The following is a 25,447-nucleotide window of genomic DNA, read 5'->3' on the forward strand; positions in this document are numbered from 1 at the left end:
AAAAACTTCACTTGGGCAGGAAGACCAGCGAACCCACAAATACCAAAATCACCTCACCCTTAACAATACAATAGTAATGGAAAACACGAGCCAAACAAGAAAACAAATCCAAGAGATATAGTAGTCCATCCACCCAAACAATAAACAAAGTCCCTTCATCACAGATCAGATAAGCACAAAAGTGGCTCATTAAACCATTCAGATAAAAGTCAATGTAATTGTTACCTTTCTTTGTAAATTTTAATTATATTATATGCTTTCTCTTAGTCTATATTCCATTTTGCAGACAATGTGATGGAGTTAAAAAATTACCTTTACATATTTCTTCTTGGCAGTGTGTATTATTATGACAACTCAAAAAACAATTACTCATTCTTGGTTCTGTCCCTGTCAACATGATAGAAATTAGTTGGCTTACTTTAGCATGCCTAATAGAAATTAATCTCTATATTTTTTCACAGTCATGCATGTTTCGCTTTTCCAATTTACCTTCCATTTAAGGGTATAGTTAGTACTAAGTACAACCCTCATACTTCAAAGTTCAAACTAGTATTAAAAAATCAATCGACAATTGATTTGGTCTATTTTTTGGTTACACATATAGTTTTCTATAGACATTTTGGGTCCTAAAGCAAAATGTTAAAATAACTTTTTTTTAGCTAAAAATCTAAAAGAAAATACATATAAATTATTAATTTTTCATATTAATCTTAAAGAGTCCTAATCATTTGTATAAGCTTCGATATCAAGTATCTCATTTATCAATTGATTTCAATGTATAAACAATGAAACTTTCTTTTTCTAGAGAAAAAACAATGAGTGAAGAGTGATACTATAAATATTTAAGTAATAAACTACAAACATTAATGAGTAAAGACAAATTAAATTTTCAATCTTGGAAGGTAAAAATAACAAATATTTCATTTATTAATTTTTTGAAAAAATGTAAATCTGTTATTACAAAACACTACTGCTAATAACTATCAAAGTTACATTTTCTAATTCGCACGTTGCATTGCCCACGTTGCAATTAATATAACTTGATATTTTATTGTTTCATTACCTCAGCAGTATATATTATATAACACTATATTACCTTGCTGTTAAATATATATATAGAGAAAAAGTTTGATGCACCGACGGTGTAAAGTTTTTTTACACCGTCAACCAATCAGATTTCAAGGATGTGTCACGTCAATTAATGAAATTAAATGAAAAACGAAATTTTCTTACATCCTTGAAATCTGATTGGTTGACGGTGTAAAAAAACTTTACACCGTCGGTGCATTAAAATTAAACTCACATATATATATATATATATATATATATATATATATATATATATATATATATATATATATATATATATAACACTAATTTTGAGGGGACCTAAGACGATTTTTGGATGGCCTGCCCATCTCCGCAGCCCCAGTTTTTAGATAATGTTTCTTTGACATAAATATAACAGCGACATCCATTGGACATAAGCAGGTATAAACACGTATGTGGACTGGAACGGGTGTTGCAGAAACTCGAGTTGATCAGGACATGAAACTCGAGTTAAGAACTCTTGTAATTTAGTGGAAAGTGGGAACTACTTATACGGCCCAAAGACCATTCTGGGAGACGCAGAAACCTAACAAGTAATTGCCAAACCACATGGATTTACATATAGAAGATAACTATTTACCCTTTCTTTTTCTTGTAGACAAATGTTAATTGTTAGTAATATTATTAAATTAGGTTCAAGATTAACTTTTTATATATCATTTATAATTTCTCTAATTTTTCATTTTGGAATTATAAATTAATGGGGTTGTCTAAATGACAATGAGAAAATTTGAGTTTAATAACGCATTGCCCAATCACATTGAAGATAAATAAGTTAGAATTTTTATATTTTATTTATAAAAAATCTTATTGCTCCATTGAGTTGCGGGTTAATAACCCACATAGCTCATTTAGACAGCCCCTAAATTAATGTGTAACAAGAGTTTGGAATTATAAATTATAAATGTCTCTAATACCATATACTAATTATCTGTAGTACCTACACTTTTTTTTATACGTGAATTAGGTGGCCCAATTTTTTTTTTGCTTCTTTGGCCACCAGTCTCCACGGGGGAAAGGGACCCCACGTGACTAACTTGGCTCGGGATACGGTAGTGATGTCTCTGGCCACAAAGGTTTTTATTTTTTACCTCAGATGAGATTGTTAGAAGTCCCACATTGGCTAGAGATAAGGTCAATCAAGTGTTTATAAGGGTTGAGCAAACCTCAACTCTTGAGCTAGCTTTTGTGGTTGAGTATAGGCCCCCTAATTTCTAATATGGTATCAGAGCCTATCCTAGATCCATTTGTTGTGTGGAGACCTCCCATATTTGGGCCACCCGTTGTTGTTCCCACGTTCCAGTCTGTTCAATCCTGGACGTGAGGGGGTGTGTTAGAAGTCCCACATTGGCTAGAGATAAGGCCAATCAAGTGTTTATAAGGGTTGTGCAAACCTCAACTCTTGAGCTAGCTTTTGTGGTTGAGTATAGGCCCCCTAATTTCTAATAGAGATCATTAGGTGGCCCAATATACTATTGATATATGATAATTTAACTTATAATTTTCGCATTTTCCAGAATAATATCAAAGACCTTAGTAAAATAAAAAAGTTTAATAGTTACCACAATAAATGAGTAAACCGAAAATGAGTAGTTATTTAATTTCAGTTTAAGTATTTGAAGATTTTAAGATGATCATGAAGGTTCATATGTTTCAATTGTTGGGCACATCGACTCACTCTATTTGAAAGGCAATATTTCTAGGAGGAGGTGCTTCATCATCCTTGCTTCATGGCCCAACTTTTACCTGTCTGCAAGAGGTTACGCGACGGCAAGGTGAAGAGCAGATGAAAGAACCAACATAATCGCCACCGCTCCAAGTTCGTCATGTTAGAATTTATAAGTTAAGTCTCACACCACCACAAAATCTTAAGCTTAAGGTAATGGTTGTGTGTGTTATTTATTGTATATACATTTGTACACTAGCCAATATAATCTACCTAATTTGTGAGACTTCTTTATTATATATACACAACCACAAAGCCTTTAAAGATAGTTTGGCTTGCTTAGTGATAAGATAGTTTTTTCTCCCTACATGATGTAATTTTTACAAATAATTACTAAAGTAGTGCAATTTTTTTTAAAGCTTAATTCCAGTTTGGGCCCCTGATGTTTCAAGAATGAGCGTTCTGCACCCCTCATGTCTAAAATTTGCGGTCAAGCTCCCCTTTGTAACAAAACTGTGCTAACGAAGCCCTTCCGTTAGCTTCCGTCTGTTGACCAAACGGAAATGACTTACGTGTATTTTTAACCCAAATCAACACCGATCCAATTCCTTCTTCCTCCTACAACTCCATCGTCTCCATCCCTTCACCCATTTTTGAATCCATGAATTACAAGGTTACCTCTTTAAGTCAAGCCAAACCCCTAATTTCCTCTACACAACAAACCTCCATAACCAAGCCAAACCTCTCCCAGGCTTCCACCATCGTCCCACATATCCATCACAACCCCCCAATCTTCCACAGTCCACACTAATTTACATTCTTCATCTCTTATTGCTTCACCCTACACTGTAATGGATTCGATTTTTGGGTGATTGCAAAAGCAAGGGGAGAGCCTACCGCTGTGTTCCCTCTTTCTCTCTCTGGTTCATGCTCTTCTCTCTTCAAAACCTCTCTTCGCCATAGCTACCCTCCCCGCCGACCTCAAACCAACCCAGAATTGCCAAAGCTCCAGATCTGGGTTTTAGATCGAGTGAGTAGTTTGCCTCCTCTTGTTCAGAGTGGGTCTAGATCTAAACTGAATCTTCTGTCATTGGTTCTTCTTCCCCTTCGTCTTCTTCTAAAAGGGCATCCTCTGAGCTCTAAAATTTCCCCTATTTTTCTATCTTCTTTGTTTTGTATTTGGGTTGGTATTGGATCTGGATTTAAAGTGAGAATAAATTATGAAATAAAGAAGTTGTCATTTTGTTTTCAATCAAGGTTGTAATTGATTAACAAGGTTTTTGTTATGTTGCGTTGGGTATGAGTTTTTTGAGTTTCCAAAACTTCTTTCTTTTTTCATGCTAAAAAATTTGACAGCCATAATCCATTCTGGGGTTTTGGACCAAAACCTAACTATGAATTCCACTTTCCTCCAATTTCAGAAGTGTTCCTTCTTCCCCCTCTTATGGAAATGGGGAGATATTTGTTCTCTTCCCCCTCTTACGGAAACAAGGACACGATGTTTGTTCATGGTGGTGGTAGACATAGAAGAAAAAGGAAAAGAAAAGGAAGTGATGAGTGGCAGAGGCTAGATTGGATTATTGGCTTGTGGGTTTGTTTATTTGGGTGTTTTAATTTTCTAGGTTTTCTTGGTGAGGATGATGAGGAAGAAGAAAGGGGTGTGGTTATTTATTAATTAATCAGAAATTTTATTTTTAATTAATTAAAGAGATGGAGACGATGGAGTTGTAGGAGGAAGGAGAAATTAAAAATACACGTAAGTCATTTCCGTTTGGTCAACAGACGGAAGCTAACGGAAGGGCTTCGTTAGCATAGTTTTGTTACAAAGGGGAGCTTGACCGCAACTTTTAGACATGGAGGGTGCAGAACGCTGATTCTTGAAACATCAGGGGACCAAAATGGAATTAAGCCTTTTTTTAATTACCAACTTTGTATAAATCGCAACTTGGAGTGGGGATACCTTTTTTTTCTTTTTTTTTTGTGAAATCGTCGTTGCCAGAGGTAAACACCTCTTTCATTGATAGCGACAGAATCAAGTCTGTCACAAAATCCTAGCATATGATATAAAGGAAATAGTGACATAATTTGGGTAGAGAAGTTTTCCATCACAAACAATATTCGGTCGCTAAACATTTTGCAAATTGGGCAACTTCCCTCTCAAAATTCTGTTGCTAATTAATTTGCTATTATTCACTAGGATTTTGTGATGGTTCAAACTTCGTCGCAAATAATCATGCTAAATGTCAAAAACATCTATCTTCCTTTAATGTTATAGGCTAGGATTTTGTAACGGATTTATTTTCATCACTAATGATGAAAGTCAAGCAAATAAGGAGTGTCGCCACTAGCAGTTTAAAAAAAATGTAAAAAACTTGACGTGGCGATTTATATTAAGTTGGTGATTACAAAAAGTTGCACTTCTAATTATTTGTATATAACCTACACTATGTATGTAAAAAAAACAAATAAGATACTTCTAAGCTATTAGGGTTAACGTTAAAGATGTTCTTTGTTGAGAATCCTTTCAGTATGGTTAAAAAATAAAATAAAATAATGTAGTCCCACATTGAGTAGATTGAAGAATGTTTAATATTATATAAGTGAAAGGACTTATAAATCCATTGTCTTAAGGTTTTGTATGAAAAATGTGGTGCACTCGTCATCCAATGTGCATGGTTATAAAAATATATATCAATGCACCATCTCATCATATAACCTGGAGAGATCCCCTCCCACCATAACAATTAATATCATAGCTGATGGTTTCAACATTGATAGCTGACAATAACCCCGGTGAGGGAGAGCATAAGAATTCTTCATGTATGACTAAGAAATAACAAAATAAATAAAAAATCTCACATTAAGTTCAAAAAGAGTTGTTAATAATTCTTCAAAGTGTGGATATAAAATAGAAGTAAAATAAAAAAGTGTCACACATTTAATAAATATGAGCGTGTTAGCCTATAAACCTTACATTGTGTTCAAATTTTTGGTGAAAGATGTGGTGTTATTTCTTAATGTGATAAACTCATTATTTAATTAATATGGTGTTATAAAAAAATCTACATGACCATGCCCAAACTCCTATTCGAATGTGATGTTTATAAAATATAGGCTTAATTCCACTTTGGGCCCTTGATGTTTCAGAAATGAGCGATCGGGGCCCCCCGTGTTTAAACGTAGCGGTCAGGCACCCCAACGTTTCAAAAACGTGTGATCCAGCCCCTTCTGTTAAGCTCCGTTAGTTGACCAAACGGAGGCCCTTTCATTAATTGACGTGGATTTTGTTTTTTAGTTTAACATTAAATTTTTGACCCAGGAATTTCCCACTCAATACACAAACCCAATTCCCCCAAATTTTACCCTAATTTCACCTCAATTCCTAACTTAGCAAGCAACAGAAGAGAGATCGAGAGGTTGGTGCAGCTTCAACCCCTGAAGTTCCTGTTTTTCTTCAAGCTTCGAATCCAACGGTGCTCAGCCAAAGATGGTGCGTGTGGCATGGAGGGGGAGAGGTCGTGGACGGCGATGATCTTCTGTCGAAGGGAATCCAAGGCAAACGGTCCCTGTAGCTCCTGCTGTGGTCCACTCGGTCACTCCTCCGAGGTACCTTTATGGCCTTTTCTCTGTCGTTTCCTACATAGAATATGTTGGTGGTGTTAATTTATTGAAGGTCTTTACTGTGGTTGTTGGCTTCTAGGTACTTACCTGTGAATATATTTCATGGAGGGAAGTTTGTGACTCACCCTAGGTCTGAATATATTGATGGGGAATGTGAGAAGCTCGAAACATGTGATATTGATACCCTAAACTCAATTGGGTTGAACTATATTGCAAAGGGTCTAGGTTATAGCTCATTTAAAGTATGGTACCTTCAACCTGGGTTTGGTCTTCAAAATGGTTTGAGACCCTTTGTTGATGATGCAGATGTGTTGAGGGTTTTGAATGAGCACAGTGGGAGTGATATTGTGAATTTCTACATTGAGAAACTCACTAATGTTCCTGGATCTTTAGATAACCTGGTAATTGATGATGATGTGGTGTATGATGAGGTAGAGATAGTTTCTTGCTCTGTTGCTCAACCTAGTTATCTTGAGCCTGAATGTGATGCTCAACCAATATCTCATCTCCCACCTGAACCTGAACCTCAAAGTGAAGCTGAAGCTGAACATGTGCAAGTTGATGATGAACCTGTGGTAGTTGAAGCTGAACCTGTGCCTGCTCAACCTAAAGCTGAACCTGTGCCAGTTGATGTTGAACCTGTACCAGTTGATGCTAATCCTGTGCCATCAAGTGAAGATGAAAATTACATTGGTAATTCAGATGATGAGGATGACAGTGAAGTTAGCCTTGATGACAGTGATTATGAAGAAGGCTATGACTGGAGTCAAGTTCTTCCTGTGAATTACAAAGCTCCTCATGCTGTTTGCCAAGCAAAGTTGTTTCTTTTTTTGAAGATGAGAATGAGAATGAGAGTTCTGAAGACCTAGAAAGTCCATATGACAGTGATGAGGATTGTGAGAAGCTAAGGAGGAGGAAATTTCCAAAATTCAAGGTGGGTGGTGAAAGTTATGTGATCAAATTTGAGGTTGGCCATGTATTTACTGATCCAAATTTGTTTAGAGATGCTGTGAGAGACTATGCCCTGCAAAATAAGAAGGATACTGTGTTTAAAAAAAATGAACCTAAGAGGATTGTAATCAAGTGTCAGGAAGGGTGTCCATTTTATTTGAGGGCTTCCAAGTATGAACAGAATAGCTATTGGCAAATTGTCACACTAAAGGATGAGCACACATGCTACTTGAGTAATAAAAACAGACAAGCAAGGCCTTCCTTTGTTGCTAAGGAATTTGTTCCCCTTCTAAGGCATACCCCTCACATGAAATTAAAAGCATTGGGTGAGGAAGCTAAAAATAAGTGGGGTGTGAGACTGAGTAGGTTTCAGTTATCTAGAGCTAGAGTCAAGGCACAGAAGATGATTGAAGGGGCAACCTTAGAGCAATACAAGCATCTCAGAAGTTATGGTGAAGAATTGAGAAGAAGTAATCCAGGGAGCACAGTGGTAATCAAAACCATGGCAGGGGCTGGTGTACCTGTATTTGAGAGGATATATGTATGTCTAGCTGCATGTAAAAGAGCTTTTGCCACCACATGTAGACCTCTAATAGGTTTAGATGGGTGTTTTCTCAAAGGTGTTTATGGTGGGCAACTCTTAACTGCAGTAGGAAAGGATGGTAACAATCAGATGTATCCTATAGCTTATGCAGTTGTGGAGGCAGAGACAAAAGACTCTTGGGACTGGTTTCTGGATTTGTTACTGTTTGACTTAAACAGTATTCAGAACAAGAGATGGTGCTTCATCTTTGATCAACAAAAGGTGCTTAGTTTACCATATTTGCATTTTATTAATCCTACTTTTATGGCTACTTTTATTGTTACTGTTAAGCCTTACTGTTTCTGGATTGATTGTATTTTAAGGGACTTGTTCCTACACTGGCAGTCATGGATGAGAATGTTGATCACAGATTCTGTGTTAAACATCTGTATGCAAACTTCAGGAAGAAATACCTCGGGGATGAAATGAAAGGAGCACTGTGGAATGCTGCAAGGGCATGTACTGTGCCATGGTGGGAAAAGGTCATGCTCAAAATCAAAGAATTGAATGAGGATGCTTGGAATGACTTGAAGCAGGTCCCTATGAAACAATGCAGCAGAGCTCGCTATAGCACATACCCTGTATGTGATTTGCAGGTTAATAACATGTGCAAAGCCTTCAACAGAGCAATCCTAGAGTATAGGGATAAACCTATAATCAACCTACTTGAAGGATTGAAGTTCTATCTCATAAATAGGATTGTGAAGCAAAGATATGTGGATCTTAGGTACCAGGGAGAGCTATGTCCAACCATTCAGAAGAAGTTAGAGGTGTCTAAGAGAGATGTTGTTGCCTGGCTTCCAGTGAATGTTGGTGATCAAAACAATGCTCTGTTTGAGGTCACAAATGGCACATGGAAGTATGTTGTGAACTTGGCTGCAAAAACTTGTCGTGCAGAAGGTGGGACCTAACTGGCATCCCTTGCTGCCATGTTGTTTCATGCTCATGGTATAACAACACTAGGCCTGAGGAGTATGTTGACTCCTATTACTGGTAAATGCATCATGCTAGCTCCCATTTTGTGCATTCATTTCCTTGCTGCCATGTTGTTTTGCATATTGTGCTTGTAAATGCATACATTTTGTGTTGTCTAATATGAGAATACATTCCTATATAGGAAAAGTACATTTTTTAGGACATATGAGAACATCATATTTCCATGCAATGGTCCTGACTTGTGGCCTAGCCCAGGGGACAATGTCTTGCCAATTGTACCACCAGAAATGAGAAGGGCACCAGGAAGGCCAAAGAAAAAAAGGGTCAAGGCAGCAGATGAGCCAAGAGATCCACATAAGCTGAGTAGAATTCAATCCACAGTATTTTGTGGAAACTGTAGAAGGTCAGGCCACAACATCAGATCGTGCAGGGCTAAAACAGTTGCTGACATTGTTATTCCACCAGGAGGGAATAAGGTAATATTTGGTTCAGTCATTTATCTTTAGTTCATTCATGATGTTAATCTATTTAACCTTGATTTGCATGTTCACAGAAAAGCAAGAAAACTAATGGGCAAGTGGAAGTGGAACAACTCCTGGAACACAAGAAGGACAAGCTCAGCAAGGAGGACAAGCTCAGCAAGGACAAGCTCAGCAAGCATCACCTCAGGCACCAAACCAAGGAGGATCTCAGCCACCAAACCAAGGAGGAAATAAGGTAATGGATTTATCTTGGTGCTTAATTTAACATTGGTTTAATGTTATTCAATGTTTTGAACCTTTGTGGTTGCATGTTCACAGCCACCAAATGAAGCAAATGAAGGAGGATCTCAGCCACCAAATCAGCCACTTACTCAGGGTTTTGTGTTCAATGATGGTGTTTTGAGTCAGCAAAGATCATCACAAACAGGAAGTACAATAACTGAGGGTGGAAATGAAAGGGAAACTGGAGCATTAAGGACCAGAAAGAGAACAAGAGCATCATTGGCTGCTGTGGGGACTCAATGAAGTCAGACTTCAAGATCATCATTTGTCTAAGAACCTATTTTTATGTCTTTGAACTTGTAATTTGTTTTGTAGTTTGAACCTCTGTGTATTGACTGAGAAGTTACTCATGTTGTGATGTCTAAGAACCTGTGTGATGTTTTGAACCTATGTGATGTTTTGAACCTATGTGATGTTATGAACCTATGTAATGTTCTGAACCTATTTTGTTGTGTTCTATTGAATGATAAGTTAAGTAAGGTTGATGTATAATTGTTGTCAAGACTAGTTTGTGTTCAAGTGTTATGGTGTCTTAATTGTGACATATTGCATTATGTGAAAGGAGAAAGAAAGGAAAGCAAAGTAGGGATAGATAGCATCATAACATTAGATAGCAAAAAACCTTTCTCATTGGATTAGAAAATGGACCCAGAAAACATAACATAGTCTTTCTCATTCTCCTTACATTCCATCATTCTCTTTCATTCCTAGCCTATGTCCTATAAATTTTCACCAACAACATTACAATGACAAGCAACAAAGCTGCACAAAGTCCCCACCCAATTAAACAACACCTAGTCAAATACATCTCATTCTTCTTATGCACTTCAATCTTGCGGATTAGGCCAGAAATAACCTTCCTTTCACGTGCATTGCCCTCCCCATCATACCACTGGAAAAATCCGCACATCCTCCTCCCATAAACCTGCAAATTCAACCCAATGAACCAAACTCGGCAAATAAAATGGCAGATGTGGAGAAAATGTCAGTGAAGAAATTAGATAACAAATCCAGTAAACCAAACTCACATGATATTTGCCACAACCGTAGAATCGACGCCCAGCATTATCACCCACCCAACATGTAACCAGCTTCGACTCGACACCACAATCGCAGTACCTTGTTCGAATAGAGCCATGGGTATTGGAGCTTCCACTTGCACTTGACATTTGAATCGAACAAGCTTCTTCCTCGTTTCTTACTCTTCGCGCTTCTTCCCCTCTTCTTTTCGAGCTTCTTCCTTTCTCCTTCTCTTCCTTTCTCCTTCTTCTTCGAGCTTCTTCTTCTCCCCTTCTCTTCTTCTTCTTCTTCCTTTCTTTAATTAGGTTAAAATTGGGGTCAAAATCGCGTGTTTCTGATTTGGGGGGGGGAATGCGTTTGGGAAAATTTAATGTTAAACTAAAAAACAAAATCCACGTCAATTAATGAAAGGGCCTCTGTTTGGTCAACTAACGGAGCTTAACAGAAGGGGTTGGATCGCACGTTTTTGAAACGTTGGGGTGCCTGACCGCTACGTTTAAACACGGGGGGCCCCCGATCGCTCATTTCTGAAACATCAGGGGCTCAAAGTGGAATTAAGCCTAAAATATATATATATATATATCCATTATTATTCCACTCTCATATTATAACGGTGAGGTACATCCCCTTATACCATAACACTTTTATCATATATGTTTCTGTTTTATTTCCATCGGTGGCATGAGAAGTGCATATAATGCTTCCTTCAAATTAAATCGTTCTCAACTTCCCATCGTGTGATCTAGATGTATATCTAAACCCCTCCATGTTATAGCTCGTAGGTTCCGGTGAGGGTCATTGGCATGCATTAAAGTATATAAATTGATAATTTCCTAACATTCAATTCCCTCCCTTCACCTTCAATTTCACTTAACGAACAAATTTGAACAATCCGTATTCTCTATATATAGTCCATTAGTCCTCTATAGGCAACACAACTAAATCATCAGCACCTCCACACTCACTTTTATTACACTCACCCTTCAACTGCAATTTAAAAATCATGGCTACCACACTAGTTCTCAAGGTTGCCTCCTTGGCCGTGATGTGCATGGTTTTGGGCTGTCCCTTCGCCGAGGCGGCTCTGCCATGTGGCCAGGTGCAGTTTACAATTGCACCTTGTCTTGGCTACCTGAGGAGGCCCGGTCCAAGCGTTCCTGCACCATGCTGCAATGGGGTCAGGACTCTTAATAACCTGGCCAAGACCACCCCTGATCGTCAAGGTGCTTGTAGGTGCCTCAAATCCGCTTACTCGAGCTTGCCAGGGCTCAATGCTCCAGCCCTTGCCTCTCTCCCTGCCAAGTGTGCGGTGAACTTGCCCTTCAAGCCAACCCCCACCATTAACTGCAACACGTAAGATATATATATCACTAATCTTGAATACCTTATACTAGAAATTAAACCCGTGCGTTGCACGGGTTCGTTTTTAAGTTATATTTTTTTTAAAAGAATTTTTAAGTTATATTTTTTAGTTGTGATATTTAAATTTATATGAAGGTAAGAAAGCTATAACAAAATAATTTTAAAATAATAAATATTAAAGGAAGGTAATAACTTTAAAATATGCACTAATGATAATAGTAGGACTGAAATTTTAAAAGTTATTATAATCATAGCTTTAAAAAGTAAAGCACAAATAATATTTTTAAAAAGTTAAATTATAAATATTCATGATATTTGTTTTCATGATTTGGGTTAAATATATTTGTACTTTGTAGTCTCTATGATGAATCAGATTTGATTTTCCTAAATATTTCATAATAAATAAAAAATTATTACATAATTTAATTCAAATGTTATGTTAGTAGTTTCCGCCAATTAAAAACTCAAATAGTAATTTATCAGAGCAAGTTTGGATGCAAGATATGAAAATAAATGACAAAAGGAATACATGTAGCACCCATATCTCATGATTTGCTGGGGTTGAATGAAAGTTGCATAAAACACAAATAGGTGAGGTGTATTTATATTTGAAGATTAAGCATTGAAGAATATGAAAGGTATCACTAATTTTAAAAGAGAGTATGAATGAGTAATGCACTCATAATAAATCAGACTGATCCATATTAGTAACCGATAATATTAAGTGAATTTGAGATAAGGAATTGAAAATGACAAATTTCTCATAAGTTTAAGGGAATTTGCACTTTCCAATAACAATGAGAGGTGTTACCATTTACAACTTTATAAAATTATTATTCATCATATTCAAAGTCATATGATGCAAATTGGCATGTGTAATGTCAAAAAACAAAAAGATTGCATGTAGTTATTTTTTATTTATTTTTTTAATTATAGAGGCTATATGTATTTTTCAAAAAGTTATATTGGCATGTGTAAAGTCAAAAACAAAAAGATTGTCATGTTTCAAAAGTTACATTATATTAAAAGTTGAAATGAAATTAATTTGTTTAACTTGATTATTTAATGCATTTAATACTAATAGCTCAAGTGAGCTTTACATATATACTAGATATTATACCCGTGCGTTGCACGGGTTTACTTACAATATTATAGAACATTATATATAAATTATTATAGTTTAAATAAATAAAATTTAAAATAATTTTAATTATAAATATAAAAAAATTGTGTTAATTAAGACATTTCAATAAATATAATTAGAGTTATTTTTTGTGTAAATAATTAATAGTACTCAAATTATATAATTATTAGCATAGAAATAATCTTAACAACTTAAAAATTTATTTATCCAATGACATAAAAAATTGCTAATTTACTTTGAAATATTTAATTTAAGCAATAAGTTAATTTTATTGTGTAATATATTTATTACAAAGAAAATGTGATGTTTGGTACAATGCATTCAAGTATGGGTTCTTTTACCTATGCGCTGCACAGATTTGTTTTAAGTTGTAATTTTAAATTGTGATATTTTAATTTGTATAAAGGTAAGAATATTAAATGAAAGTTCATCAAAAACTTCATTGTACACTAAATTTTTTCGTATATTACGCATATGTATCATCTTTCTCAACAATAAGTATTTCAATCCCTTTGGTAATCTTACTTTAAACAACGCAAATATAATTGGTCATGAGAGCATATATGTCTTGGCAAATATAATCTCCCATAGTTCAATGACTGATTTTGGCTTTTGTTAATTGTCATGGTGTAACAAACTTTATTGAAAATTGTTTCTTCTTAGCATAAAATATCATTTAGAATTATTTGTGGTAAAAACTATATGTGTTATAAGCACTTTTGCACCAGTGTTACTTCCTGAAGTATTTGCGACTCTATTTTCTATTCTCCTAGATGTACAATAATTAGTTTTATTCCATTGCACATTCCTAGGGTTGGATTGATGTTCCTGAGTAGCATAATTGACATTCCTACTTTAAGGTGCAACAATGGTTTGGGTATTATTGAAATTTAAAGAATTCAAGAACTTCACCGGATACATGAACTCTTGTTCAGTTATATATATTATCATTTGCAATATCCATTTGTTGAATTCAAATGCCAATAAATTAAGTTGAGCAGATGATGAAGTGTCAACGATCATACTTTTAGAAAACATAAAGATCTTGAAGAAACCAACAATGTCTTTTAGTGTTCTATCAAGGGATTCAAATGCCAACCTTTTAGTCATAGGTGTTTCATTCCAAATAATCAAATCTATTTGAATTATTAATTGAGCAAGCTGAGTATTTTACTTGATTAAGCTCGTACTATCTTCAAAAACATCTAGAGGTATTTTAAATCGACTATGAGTGTTGTACCTCAAGGTAGTAATTAATAATGATACGCTCCCTGGAATTTTTAAAAAAAATAAAAGATTAGAGTACAATGAATTTAATACATATTAATATAGTGTGATTATTTAGTTTGTAAAAATGTATTTTTAAGTTACTAAAAAAATGTATTATTAAGTTCAATCATCATTGATTAAATAAAAAGATAAATATTTGTTAAATATTTTTTAGTAAGAATAATTCAAATATTTATCATCAATAACAAAAGTAAATATTAAAATTACGTTTTAGTTTTGTAAATAGAACAAAAAAATTACAAAATTAAGAATTTTAAAATATGAAACCATGACAAATTAATATTATGGCTAAATATTTTTTTAAAAAAAAGGCAACCACCGTAAAAAAAAAAAAAAAGAAGGCAGCCACACAATAGGAGTAAGTCCACATTGAATTAAAAAAAAATTGACAAAAAAAATAAATAAATAAAAAATAACAAATATATGAGAAAAGGGAGAGTGAGACACGCTTCCCCTTTTTGTCAAAACAAAAACCCTAGCCACCACACCTGGCCTCTCCTCTTCTCCTCCTCCTTCCCTTACGACCACGAAACCACCAGCCAGGCCTCCGACAACTTCCGTCGGACATGCGACCCACACCACTGACCCCCGTCCCACCCAATTTTGTTTCTTTGTCAAACTTGTGTTGCACAGGACAAATGACCACCGCTGCGTGACTTCCAGCGAGGCCCATAGAGTTCATAATTGTAGACTAAAGTAGTAGTGTTACCATGATATTCTCTCTATGGTATGGTCATATAATGGAGTTTGAATTGAAGGTTCCTCCTCTCCCTCCATGTCATTGATTTGTGGAGGTATTTTCTTCACTGCCTTTTGTTCTTTGTGGGCTATTCTGTGTTTACCTCTTCCTCTATAATTGAATTATTTCTTGTTTGTTGGTTCTTATTGTCATTAAATTAAATAATAGTATTAAAACAACCATTTAAACCTTCCCTAAAAAAATGTCATTTAAACCTTAAGGGTAGAAATTGCTATTGAAATGAAGGAGTCTTGAGGTTTTACTTGCTTTTTGAGAATTTGTATTAAGGAGCACTTATCCGTTCGTGATTGTCTCCCCTGGTCTGCAACCAAGATGTGCAATTTCTGCAATGTCTACTCTTCCTGGGGTTCTAATTTTACTTTGTATTCTTTTAAGCTTCTACTACTTTTATTCTTACCTTGTAGTTTTGCTGCTGTTTTGTACTGATCAATTTTGTTTCCTTGTTGTATAATCTGGGAGGAGCTTTTCCTCTGACCCTTTATATATATGATATCCTTTTCTCTTACAATTTTTTTTATTCTAATTCAATAATAATAAACAATATTAACACTACAATACTATGTTTTTTCACAGGAAGTATACTATCTAGGCTCATTCTGTGGTGGTATCGAGCAAGGAGGGAGTAACTGTGAGTGTTTCAGCTTGACATATATATGTTTTTGGTTTCTGATTTTATTGTTAGTGTTAGTAAATTTGAAGAACCTTGTGTAGAAATGAAATTTCTCTTTTTATAGGATATAGATTGACTTTTGTTCTATGAGATATTCATATAGAAAAGCATAAGATAGATATAGAGTAGTTATTTACCTGATGAAGCCACATCAAGCACAATCTTTTTTTTCCAGCCCTGAGCCTTGCAATGATTGTCCTATAGAGAAATTCAAGAGAACTAAGTTTAGTGATAATAAAATGTTAGTAAAAGACAATAAAAAATTGAAACCTTCTTGTCAATTAGATTTAGAACCATATCAGTGATTTTTTTTCCTATATATATTCAGAGTGTCCTATATCCATGATACTCGTACTTCTTGTAAGATCAAGATTTGGTCATGTGGTACAACTCTATGTTTTGATGATAACAAGTATTTATTTGTGGATGAACAACTATGATACTCTAATGTTTGTCTTGAGTGTTTTGACAAACAGGTTCTGATTCTGACACCAGAAGATATATTCGTCAGAAGATCTGAAGATCAGAGGATCTGAAGATCAGAGGATCAGAGGATCAGAAGATCAGAGGATCAGAAGATCTGAGGATCAGAAGATCTGAAGACCAGAAGCTCTGAGGGACCAGAGGCTCTGAAGGTTCAGAAGCTCTGAAGGTCCAGAAGCAGAAGTTACGAAGGTCAGAGGATCCAAGCATCCCTCTGACTCTGATCACCAAGCTTCACAAGTTCCAACACGAAGCATTCCTCTGATCAGAAGTCATTGGTTAAAGGCAAATGTCTCTATCAAGAAGTACAAGAGCAGTGTACTATTCTGAAAAGCCTACCTACCAAGGTTCAGCCACAGCAGGTTCTGGAAGTTCCAGAAATGCCCTCCAACGGTCATATTCTCTCAACAGAAATATCCTTTGCACCTTGGACTATAAAAGGCTGAAGAAAAGAAGAAAGCAAAGTGAGAGAAAACAAAGAGCTGCAATACAAGAAAAGATTCAAGCCTCTACTTTCTTCATCTATTCTTATTTAGTTTACACTCAGCTTATTTAGAAGCAAACCTTTGTAAACACCAACCTCAAACAGTTGTTTGATTTTCCTTAAGGGACCGGGTAGGTCAGTATCCTTAAGAAGACTAAGAGAGTGAATCTTAGTGGTGATTCCTTTAGGAGATCAAGGTTGATCGGATCCTAGAGAAGACTAAGAGAGTGAATCTTAGTGTGAGCTAAGTCAGTGTATTGTTAGTCACTTGTAGGTTTCAAGTGCAGTTGTAACAATTATCTGATTAGTGGATTGCCTTCATTCTAAGAAGGAAGAAATCACCTTAACGGGTGGACTGGATTAGCTTGAGGGATTTATCAAGTGAACCAGGATAAAATACTTGTGTGTTTCTCTCTTCTCTCTATCTTTATCCGCTGCACCATCTATCTTAGAGAAACCGAAAAGATTTACTTTAAATCTTAAGGGGAAAGTTTTTATATTGAAAACGCTATTCAACCCCCCCTTCTAGTCGTTTTTCACACCTTCAATTGGTATCAGAGCGCAAGTTCTGATTACCACACTTAACAGTGTTCAGTAGATCCGGGCCAGTGTGAAAAACTCATGGATTCCACCACTACTACAAGCAAATATCAATACAGTGCAAGACCACCTATCTTTGATGGTCAGAGATTTGATTTCTGGAAAGACAGAATCAAAAGCTTCTTTCTTGGCTTTGATCCAGATCTCTGGGATATTATTGTGGATGGCTATGAGCGTCCAGTTGATGCATATGGCAAGAAGATCCCAAGGTCAGAGATGACTGCAGATCAAAAGAAGCTGTACTCACAACATCACAAAGCAAGAGCAATTCTTCTAAGTGCTATTTCCTATGAGGAGTACCAGAAGATTACAGATCGTGAGTTTGCTAAAGGCATTTTTGATTCTCTGAAGATGTCTCATGAAGGAAACAAGAAAGTCAAAGAATCAAAGGCATTGTCTTTGATCCAAAAGTATGAATCCTTCATCATGGAGCCAAATGAGTCCATTGAAGAAATGTTCTCCAGATTTCAATTGCTTGTAGCTGGCATACGACCTCTCAACAAGAGCTACACAACAAAAGATCATGTCATAAGGGTCATCAGGTGTCTTCCTGAAAGTTGGATGCCTTTGGTGACTTCAATAGAGCTCACGAGAGACGTTGAGAATATGAGTTTAGAAGAACTCATCAGCATTTTGAAATGCCATGAGCTGAAACGCTCAGAGATGCAAGATCTGAGGAAAAAGTCCATAGCCTTGAAATCCAAATCTGAAAAGGCTAAGGTTGAGAAGTCAAAGGCTCTTCAAGCTGAAGAAGAAGAATCTGAAGAAGCATCAGAAGATTCTGATGAAGATGAGCTGACTCTGATCTCCAAGAGACTCAACCGCATCTGGAAGCACAGGCAGAGCAAGTTCAAAGGCTCTGGAAAGGCAAAAGGAAAGTATGAGTCCTCAGGCCAGAAGAAGTCTTCAATCAAGGAAGTCACATGTTTTGAGTGCAAAGAATCTGGGCACTACAAAAGTGATTGTCCAAAGTTGAAGAAAGACAAGAAGCCAAAGAAGCACTTCAAGACGAAGAAGAGTCTGATGGTGACATTTGATGAATCAGAGCCAGAGGATGTTGACTCTGATGGTGAAGTCCAAGGACTCATGGCAATTGTCAAAGACAAGGAAGCAGAGTCAAAGGAAGCTGTTGACTCTGACTCAGAATCAGAAGGAGATCCTAACTCAGACGATGAAAATGAGGTATTTGCTTCTTTCTCTACCTCTGAACTGAAACATGCTTTGTCTGATATCATGGATAAGTATAAATCTTTATTGTCTAAGCATAAAAAGTTGAAAAAGAACTTATCTGCTGTCTCCAAGACTCCTTCTGAACATGAGAAAATTATTTCTGATTTGAAAAATGAAAATCATGCTTTGGTAAATTCTAACTCTGTGCTTAAGAACCAGATTGCTAAGTTAGAAAAAATTGTTGCCTGTGATGCCTCTGATTGTAGAAATGAATCTAAGTATGAAAAGTCTTTTCAAAGATTCCTAGCTAAAAGCGTGGATAGAAGCTTAATGGCTTCAATGATCTATGGCGTAAGCAGAAATGGAATGCATGGCATTGGCTATTCTAAACCAATTAGAAATGAGCCTTCTGTGTCTAAAGCTAAATCATTGTATGAATGCTTTGTTCCCTCTGGTACCATATTGCCTGATCTTGTACCTGCTAAAATTGCTAAAAACCCTCTTAAAAAGGGATCTTTCTCTATGACTAAATATCATGCAAATATTCCTTTAAAATATTATGTTGAGACACCCAAGGTGATCAGAACTTCTGGGCTAACTAACAAGAAAGGACCCAGAAAGTGGGTACCTAGGGATAAGATTATATATGTTGCAGATATCTTCAATAGGTCCATCGAAACTCCAACCATGGAACCTGGACAGTGGATGCAGGCAACACATGACGGGAGAAAGGCATATGTCCCAAGATCCAAAACTTGAATCTGAAGGTGAAGTTAATCTTGGAGGCATCAGTAGAGTAAGATTTGGTCAAGTCAAAGCTAGCTGAAAAAGCTTGTAGAGATGAGCATGACTGTTTCAGATAGAAACAAAGACTCAGAACTTGTCAAACCAGAAGCAACAACATCAGAAGATGCTACTACAACTTCTGACTTGCGTCATCAGAAGAAGAGTAGGTTCATAGCTTCTCATTCTGAAGCATCTGAAGATGGAATTTTTTCCAGAATGGAGATGTCACCAGAACCTCTGGACTTTGACACTTCTGCTCTCATAAGAAGATATACTAATCAGCAGCCAAGTATCCCTTGGTATTCCTTCTGAGGGGGAGTATTTCGTCTTTTGCTCTTACTATTTTTTTTTTTCCACCTTCATTCTTTTTGCTTATGACAAAAAGGGGGAGAACTTATAGTATCTTGACAACTCCTATTTTATTTAGCTCAGAATCTAGATATTACTAACATTGATATTAAGTATTAGATTCAGGGGGAGCTTAGCTCAGAATCAAGCACGAGTCTTGGATTCAGAAGGAGCAAGATAAACTATACACATCAGGATAAGTTTTAACTCTGATACCTTATACTCTGAGTGTATTCAGTTTATTTGTTTAGAGTTGTTCATCAAAATACATGGTTTTGTCATCATCAAAAAGGGGGAGATTGTAAGATCAAGATTTGGTCATGTGGTACAACTCTATGTTTTGATGATAACAAGTATTTATTTGTGGATGAACAACTATGATACTCTAATGTTTGTCTTGAGTGTTTTGACAAACAGGTTCTGATTCTGACACCAGAAGATATATTCGTCAGAAGATCTGAAGATCAGAGGATCTGAAGATCAGAGGATCTGAAGATCAGAGGATCAGAGGATCAGAAGATCAGAGGATCAGAAGATCTGAGGATCAGAAGATCTGAAGACCAGAAGCTCTGAGGGACCAGAGGCTCTGAAGGTTCAGAAGCTCTGAAGGTCCAGAAGCAGAAGTTACGAAGGTCAGAGGATCCAAGCATCCCTCTGACTCTGATCACCAAGCTTCACAAGTTCCAACACGAAGCATTCCTCTGATCAGAAGTCATTGGTTAAAGGCAAATGTCTCTATCAAGAAGTACAAGAGCAGTGTACTATTCTGAAAAGCCTACCTACCAAGGTTCAGCCACAGCAGGTTCTGGAAGTTCCAGAAATGCCCTCCAACGGTCATATTCTCTCAACAGAAATATCCTTTGCACCTTGGACTATAAAAGGCTGAAGAAAAGAAGAAAGCAAAGTGAGAGAAAACAAAGAGCTGCAATACAAGAAAAGATTCAAGCCTCTACTTTCTTCATCTATTCTTATTTAGTTTACACTCAGCTTATTTAGAAGCAAACCTTTGTAAACACCAACCTCAAACAGTTGTTTGATTTTCCTTAAGGGACCGGGTAGGTCAGTATCCTTAAGAAGACTAAGAGAGTGAATCTTAGTGGTGATTCCTTTAGGAGATCAAGGTTGATCGGATCCTAGAGAAGACTAAGAGAGTGAATCTTAGTGTGAGCTAAGTCAGTGTATTGTTAGTCACTTGTAGGTTTCAAGTGCAGTTGTAACAATTATCTGATTAGTGGATTGCCTTCATTCTAAGAAGGAAGAAATCACCTTAACGGGTGGACTGGATTAGCTTGAGGGATTTATCAAGTGAACCAGGATAAAATACTTGTGTGTTTCTCTCTTCTCTCTATCTTTATCCGCTGCACCATCTATCTTAGAGAAACCGAAAAGATTTACTTTAAATCTTAAGGGGAAAGTTTTTATATTGAAAACGCTATTCAACCCCCCCTTTTAGTCGTTTTTCACACCTTCACTTCTATTTTCCAATCTTGTATTGGAGGATAGATCAAGGAATGCAAGTTCTTTGTTGTCGTTAATGATCTTTCTCCTGACACAAAGAAAGAAGAAATGAGTAATAAAAAAAAAGATTTAAAATTAGCTAATGTAATAAAAAATGGCATACTTGTTGAAATAGCTAGTGGAAGTTGTCATTTTGCTCACATGGTGATGGAGTGTAAAATATCTATAACTTGAGTGTGTGAGTGATTTGTTTATATAGAGATACACAATAAATGCATGGTTTTATATGATACATTTATATTTATTTATTTAATGTAGGTAACTGAATAAATTTTGGACACTGACAATTTTATTTAGTTTCTGTATAATCAGTTACGAAATCTGTCATGGTTTGTTATGAGTCTATTCTATTCTCTGTGGCAATTATTGATATCATGAGTGGTGAGTTGTTGATGCTTTATGCAGTAATGAATCCCCTGTATCTATAGTCTTACATTTATTTTTTATAAGTTTGGTTTTACATCGTGAAGGATAATGACTAAATCATAAGAAAAAATGAAAAGTCATGAATTTAATTTGCTTGCAGGGAGAAACTGCTAGGTGAATAGGCATTTCTTCAAGACAATGTGTAACTGAAAAAATTTCAACATGAATAGGTGGAAAGCAAGCTTGTGTGGTCTTCAAGGCAATGTGTAACTGAAAATGAATTGGTGGAAAGAAAGTTCGTGGGATCTTCAAGGAAATGTGCAACTGAAAATTGATATTAAATTAGTCATTAACACATTGCTCATTTAAAGTTATCTGTCAAGCTTCCTTTTAGTTAGTATCCACTTTGTGCCTTCAAACACATGTAGGCAATACATTTTGCCCATCCATAGAAACTGCCCGGTTAATCAATGTTATACTATTGAATATATTTAATGTGTTTGCAGTGGGTTATAATTTTTATTCAGTTACAAAGTTGTTATTGCTTCTCTCATTAAAACATCATTTTTTTCCTTAGTAGAATCTCATGTGTTATGTGTATTTGTATTTAATACTTAGCTCAAGTGAGCTTTACTAATATATATAGATAGTTATATATTTGATAGATTGGAAATCCTCTCTTTAAAATTGGTGTCGGTCATTTCTTCTCTCACTAATAAAACTGTACAATAATTTAGATCCACATAGCAACATACTTTGGACATAGAGAGCATATTTCTATTTTTTTTTTTTTTAAAAAAACCCAATCATGGCACATTTGTGCAACAGAAACGGCCACAAAAGTTTGAAATTTTATCAGTGGAGGTTTAAAACCACTCTTAAAAATGTTTTGTTTTTACATTACCCGTTTAGCGGAATAAAATAGTCTGATTCTTATACGTCACTAAACTCGTACGTTAATCTGCGGCTCAAAAACACGAGCTCAGTTTATCATTACTAAAACTTGTAATATGTCATTTTAAAGTCACTAACTAGCTATATCATAGCTATATATTTTTTAAATTGATGACTATGTGGGATGAGGTTTGAGACATCAAATGGGAACATATGATCTTAATCATTTTTGGTAATCTTTGGCCCAAATGGTATATCAATCTCATGCCTCAGTAATGAAATTTTGACATATCAATTCAAAAAGACATGAGTGAAGTCATTATAAACCTTAAGGACATGAGATTAATAATTTTAAAAGATGAAATTAAATGAAGATGCTGTTGACTGTTTATTTATTGTTATAAAATTATCTTTGTTTTAAAACATAATGAACTTTCAAATCATGATGAATTTATAAACCTGAAATTAAGTTTGTTTTGCATTGCAGGGTTAAGTGAGCAGCTGGAATTACTTGAGGGTATTTATTTACCCCTTGTTGAGTCAGTACATCATGTTGTGGCAATAACTAGCAAAGAAAGAATAAAGAAGATGATTTAATCTCCCCAGTTGTCTCGATCCTCGATAGGGGATTGAACCTTATAGGCTTATACTATGATTATGATTTGCATTTCAATAATAATTATATAATAAAATCTTGTATACTACTATGTATACTATGTGCCTCAGTTCCATTGTTGATTTCTGTCTCCTGTGACATTGAATTTCTTTTTTTTCTTTTCTTTTAAGCACAAAAGGGTTATTGAATTTGAAAATTGAAAGTTCTTCTCTACACTCGAATAATGGAACACTCATAGTAGAACAAAACAAACAGCTCCTCATTTACTCTAACATGATATCCGGGTAAAAATTTGTGCTTTTCCTTTGAAGGTAGTGCTTTATTGCAATTAAACAAGACCTAAACCAATGGAACAGTTGTGGTGCTGCAAGAATGTGACTCTGACTCTTCCTTCCATTTCAACCTTCCTCTTCATTCTCACCTGACATTTCCTCCAAAGATTTTCCCTTTCCCTCAGGCACCAAGAAAGTACAAAAGAATCCTAAAATGTTGACCATGCCCAACATAAGCAGTGAATTCTTCACTCCAATACCTGCAGGGTACCCTGCATCTGCTTTGCTCTTGTCCTTGTTCTGTGCCAGGTACAAGAACCCGAATGCTCCGACTATAGCCCCGAGCTTCCCGGCTGCGGACGAAATTCCGTGGCAAGTGGACCGGAATCTAGCCGGGAAAATCTCGGCCGGCACGACGAATGTGGTGGCATTAGGCCCGAAATTCGCGAAGAAGAAAGTCAGGGAATACATCACCACGAAACCTATTCTGTTCTCCTTATGAGTCCAGTGGTCATAAGGAATGGCAAGAGCAAACATGAAGACTGTCATGAAGAAGAACCCCATCAATTGAATACGAAATCTTCCAATCCTGTCTATAAAAGCCACTGTAAACCAGTAGCCAGGAACAGTACTGCAGAGAGCAATAAGCGTCTGAGCTCTTGCAATTCTGTAAACTTCCTCAATGGCATTCATGGTTTTTGCTGGAGGGATCCAACCAATTGCGCTGAAGATGTCTTTCTGGAAGAGATTCTGGCTGTAAAATGCAATATCAAGCAAGAACCATGTGCTTGTTGTGCCGAGAAGATGCATCCCGTGGCGGCGGAGAAACTCCTTTGAGAACAAGCCAAATGCTTTGGCCTGTGCTTGATCATTTTTCGGCTCAGCTTCAATCTCAACCTGAAGAACCTTAGACATATCCTTTGCAGCCTGTTCTGTGTTCTTCGCAACTAGAGCAGTATAGCGAGCGGTTTCCGGCATCTTCATCCTCCAATAGTATGTCAATGCAGCTGGCAATGCTCCAACCATGACAATTATCCTCCAAATATAGTCCGCTTCCAAAACGGTCGAACCGACGGGATCAACCTCATAAGGCGGAGCATCAAACTTAGCCTTGAATGCAGTAGCAATTATAATAGCAAATATACCACCTGCCAGAATTCCAAAACCCTGCATTGCAAAGACCGCGGCGATGAAGGCTCCGCGAGTCTTCTTATTAGAATACTCAGACATTATGGTAGCAGAAAGAGGGTAGTCTCCACCAACTCCAAATCCAAGCCAGAAGCGGAAGAAGCAAAGTGTTGCCATCACAGATTTTGGACTATTTCCAAATGAAAGGCCAGAACCAATAGAACATATCACCATCACCATTAGGGTCATGCCATAGACTTTTTTTCTTCCCATTTTGTCACCAAGCCAGCCAAAGAAAAGCTGTCCTGAAAGTGTACCACAGAAAGCTACGCCATTTACAGCTGCTGATACATTGGGAGGCAATGTTCCGGGCTTCGCCGCGCCATCAACGTGGTAGTAAATGCGGCCTAGCAACTTGGTGACAAGGGATATGCAGAATAGATCATATGCATCAGTGAAGAAGCCCATTCCAGCAACTATAATTGCAGTGAAATGGTACCATTGTGTTTTGGCCACATCGAGTGCATTTAGCACCTGGATTTGTTCTTTCGCCATGTTGCAAAAATTGCAAGTTTCCTTGTGTTGAATTCCTGCAATTCAGTGAGAGAAAAGGGGAATGGCGAATGGGGTGTTATGTGATGTGATGTGAGAAAGAGTGATAAGAGTGGGGAGGATTTATAGGGAAATTTGAGAGAACATAACAGCATATACCCCTTCTGTTGCGGCCTCTATTCGCGCAGTCAAAATCCGACTCTGTCACGCATATGCCCATATCCATATGTTCTTAATTGGCATTTCTATTAACTTAAAAGAAGAAGAAAGAATTTAAATAACCTAAAATTTATATAAACGAAAAATGAAAATGGAAAATTAGTTACATTGCATTTATTACAACAAAAAACATA

At 36.3% G+C, this 25,447-nt stretch overlaps 4 protein-coding genes across 8 annotated transcripts; 2 read left to right on the plus strand and 2 right to left on the minus strand.

The window, feature by feature from the left end:
* Positions 1–1,940: 1,940 nt before the first annotated feature.
* LOC130728074 (uncharacterized) lies at positions 1,941–9,510 on the plus strand. The gene is made up of 5 exons (XM_057579411.1): positions 1,941–6,382; positions 6,477–8,153; positions 8,255–8,924; positions 9,049–9,343; positions 9,421–9,510. The coding sequence occupies exons 2-3, from the start codon at positions 7,656–7,658 to the stop codon at positions 8,840–8,842; spliced, it is 1,086 nt and encodes a 361-aa protein (XP_057435394.1). The 5' UTR covers positions 1,941–6,382; positions 6,477–7,655; the 3' UTR covers positions 8,843–8,924; positions 9,049–9,343; positions 9,421–9,510.
* Positions 9,511–10,275: 765 nt separating this feature from the next.
* On the minus strand, positions 10,276–11,185 carry LOC130732270 (uncharacterized). The gene is made up of 2 exons (XM_057584356.1): positions 10,660–11,185; positions 10,276–10,556 (listed from the first exon to the last, which is right to left on the minus strand). Exons 1-2 carry the CDS (start codon positions 10,798–10,800, stop codon positions 10,344–10,346), a joined length of 354 nt encoding a protein of 117 aa, XP_057440339.1. The 5' UTR covers positions 10,801–11,185; the 3' UTR covers positions 10,276–10,343.
* A 389-nt stretch (positions 11,186–11,574) lies between these two features.
* LOC130728075 (non-specific lipid-transfer protein 1-like) lies at positions 11,575–20,811 on the plus strand. Of its 5 annotated transcripts, none has more exons than XR_009015566.1 (3): positions 14,104–15,241; positions 15,781–15,835; positions 20,166–20,811. XR_009015566.1 is itself a non-coding variant. In XM_057579413.1 (2 exons), the coding sequence occupies exons 1-2, from the start codon at positions 11,655–11,657 to the stop codon at positions 14,049–14,051; spliced, it is 432 nt and encodes a 143-aa protein (XP_057435396.1). In that variant the 5' UTR covers positions 11,575–11,654; the 3' UTR covers positions 14,052–14,805. The 5 variants fall into 5 exon arrangements, 2 of the variants coding, with proteins under 2 accessions (XP_057435396.1, XP_057435397.1); XR_009015565.1 differs by lacking the exon at positions 20,166–20,811 and adding an exon at positions 16,354–16,983; XM_057579413.1 differs by lacking the exons at positions 15,781–15,835; positions 20,166–20,811 and adding an exon at positions 11,575–12,004 and having other exon boundaries at positions 13,970–14,805.
* Positions 20,812–23,289: 2,478 nt separating this feature from the next.
* LOC130732271 (probable inorganic phosphate transporter 1-7) lies at positions 23,290–25,297 on the minus strand. Its single transcript, XM_057584357.1, has one exon. It carries the CDS (start codon positions 25,095–25,097, stop codon positions 23,541–23,543), a length of 1,557 nt encoding a protein of 518 aa, XP_057440340.1. The 5' UTR covers positions 25,098–25,297; the 3' UTR covers positions 23,290–23,540.
* Between the last annotated feature and the right edge of the window lie 150 nt (positions 25,298–25,447).

This window comes from Lotus japonicus, chromosome 1 (assembly GCF_012489685.1).
Source record: "Lotus japonicus ecotype B-129 chromosome 1, LjGifu_v1.2".
In the NCBI taxonomy this organism is placed as follows: Eukaryota; Viridiplantae; Streptophyta; class Magnoliopsida; order Fabales; family Fabaceae; genus Lotus; species Lotus japonicus.

Coding starts and splice junctions, on each gene's coding strand:
- LOC130732270 (XM_057584356.1), bottom strand. CDS start 10,800: ATGTCAAGTGCAAGTGGAAGCTCCAATACCCATGGCTCTATTCGAACA. Junction 10,557..10,659: donor ACGGTTGTGGCAAATATCAT/GTGAGTTTGGTT, acceptor TTGAATTTGCAG/GTTTATGGGAGGAGGATGTG.
- LOC130728075 (XM_057579413.1), top strand. CDS start 11,655: ATGGCTACCACACTAGTTCTCAAGGTTGCCTCCTTGGCCGTGATGTGC. Junction 12,005..13,969: donor CCCACCATTAACTGCAACAC/GTAAGATATATA, acceptor GCACATTCCTAG/GGTTGGATTGATGTTCCTGA.
- LOC130728074 (XM_057579411.1), top strand. CDS start 7,656: ATGAAATTAAAAGCATTGGGTGAGGAAGCTAAAAATAAGTGGGGTGTG. Junction 8,154..8,254: donor TCATCTTTGATCAACAAAAG/GTGCTTAGTTTA, acceptor TTGTATTTTAAG/GGACTTGTTCCTACACTGGC.
- LOC130732271 (XM_057584357.1), bottom strand. CDS start 25,097: ATGGCGAAAGAACAAATCCAGGTGCTAAATGCACTCGATGTGGCCAAA.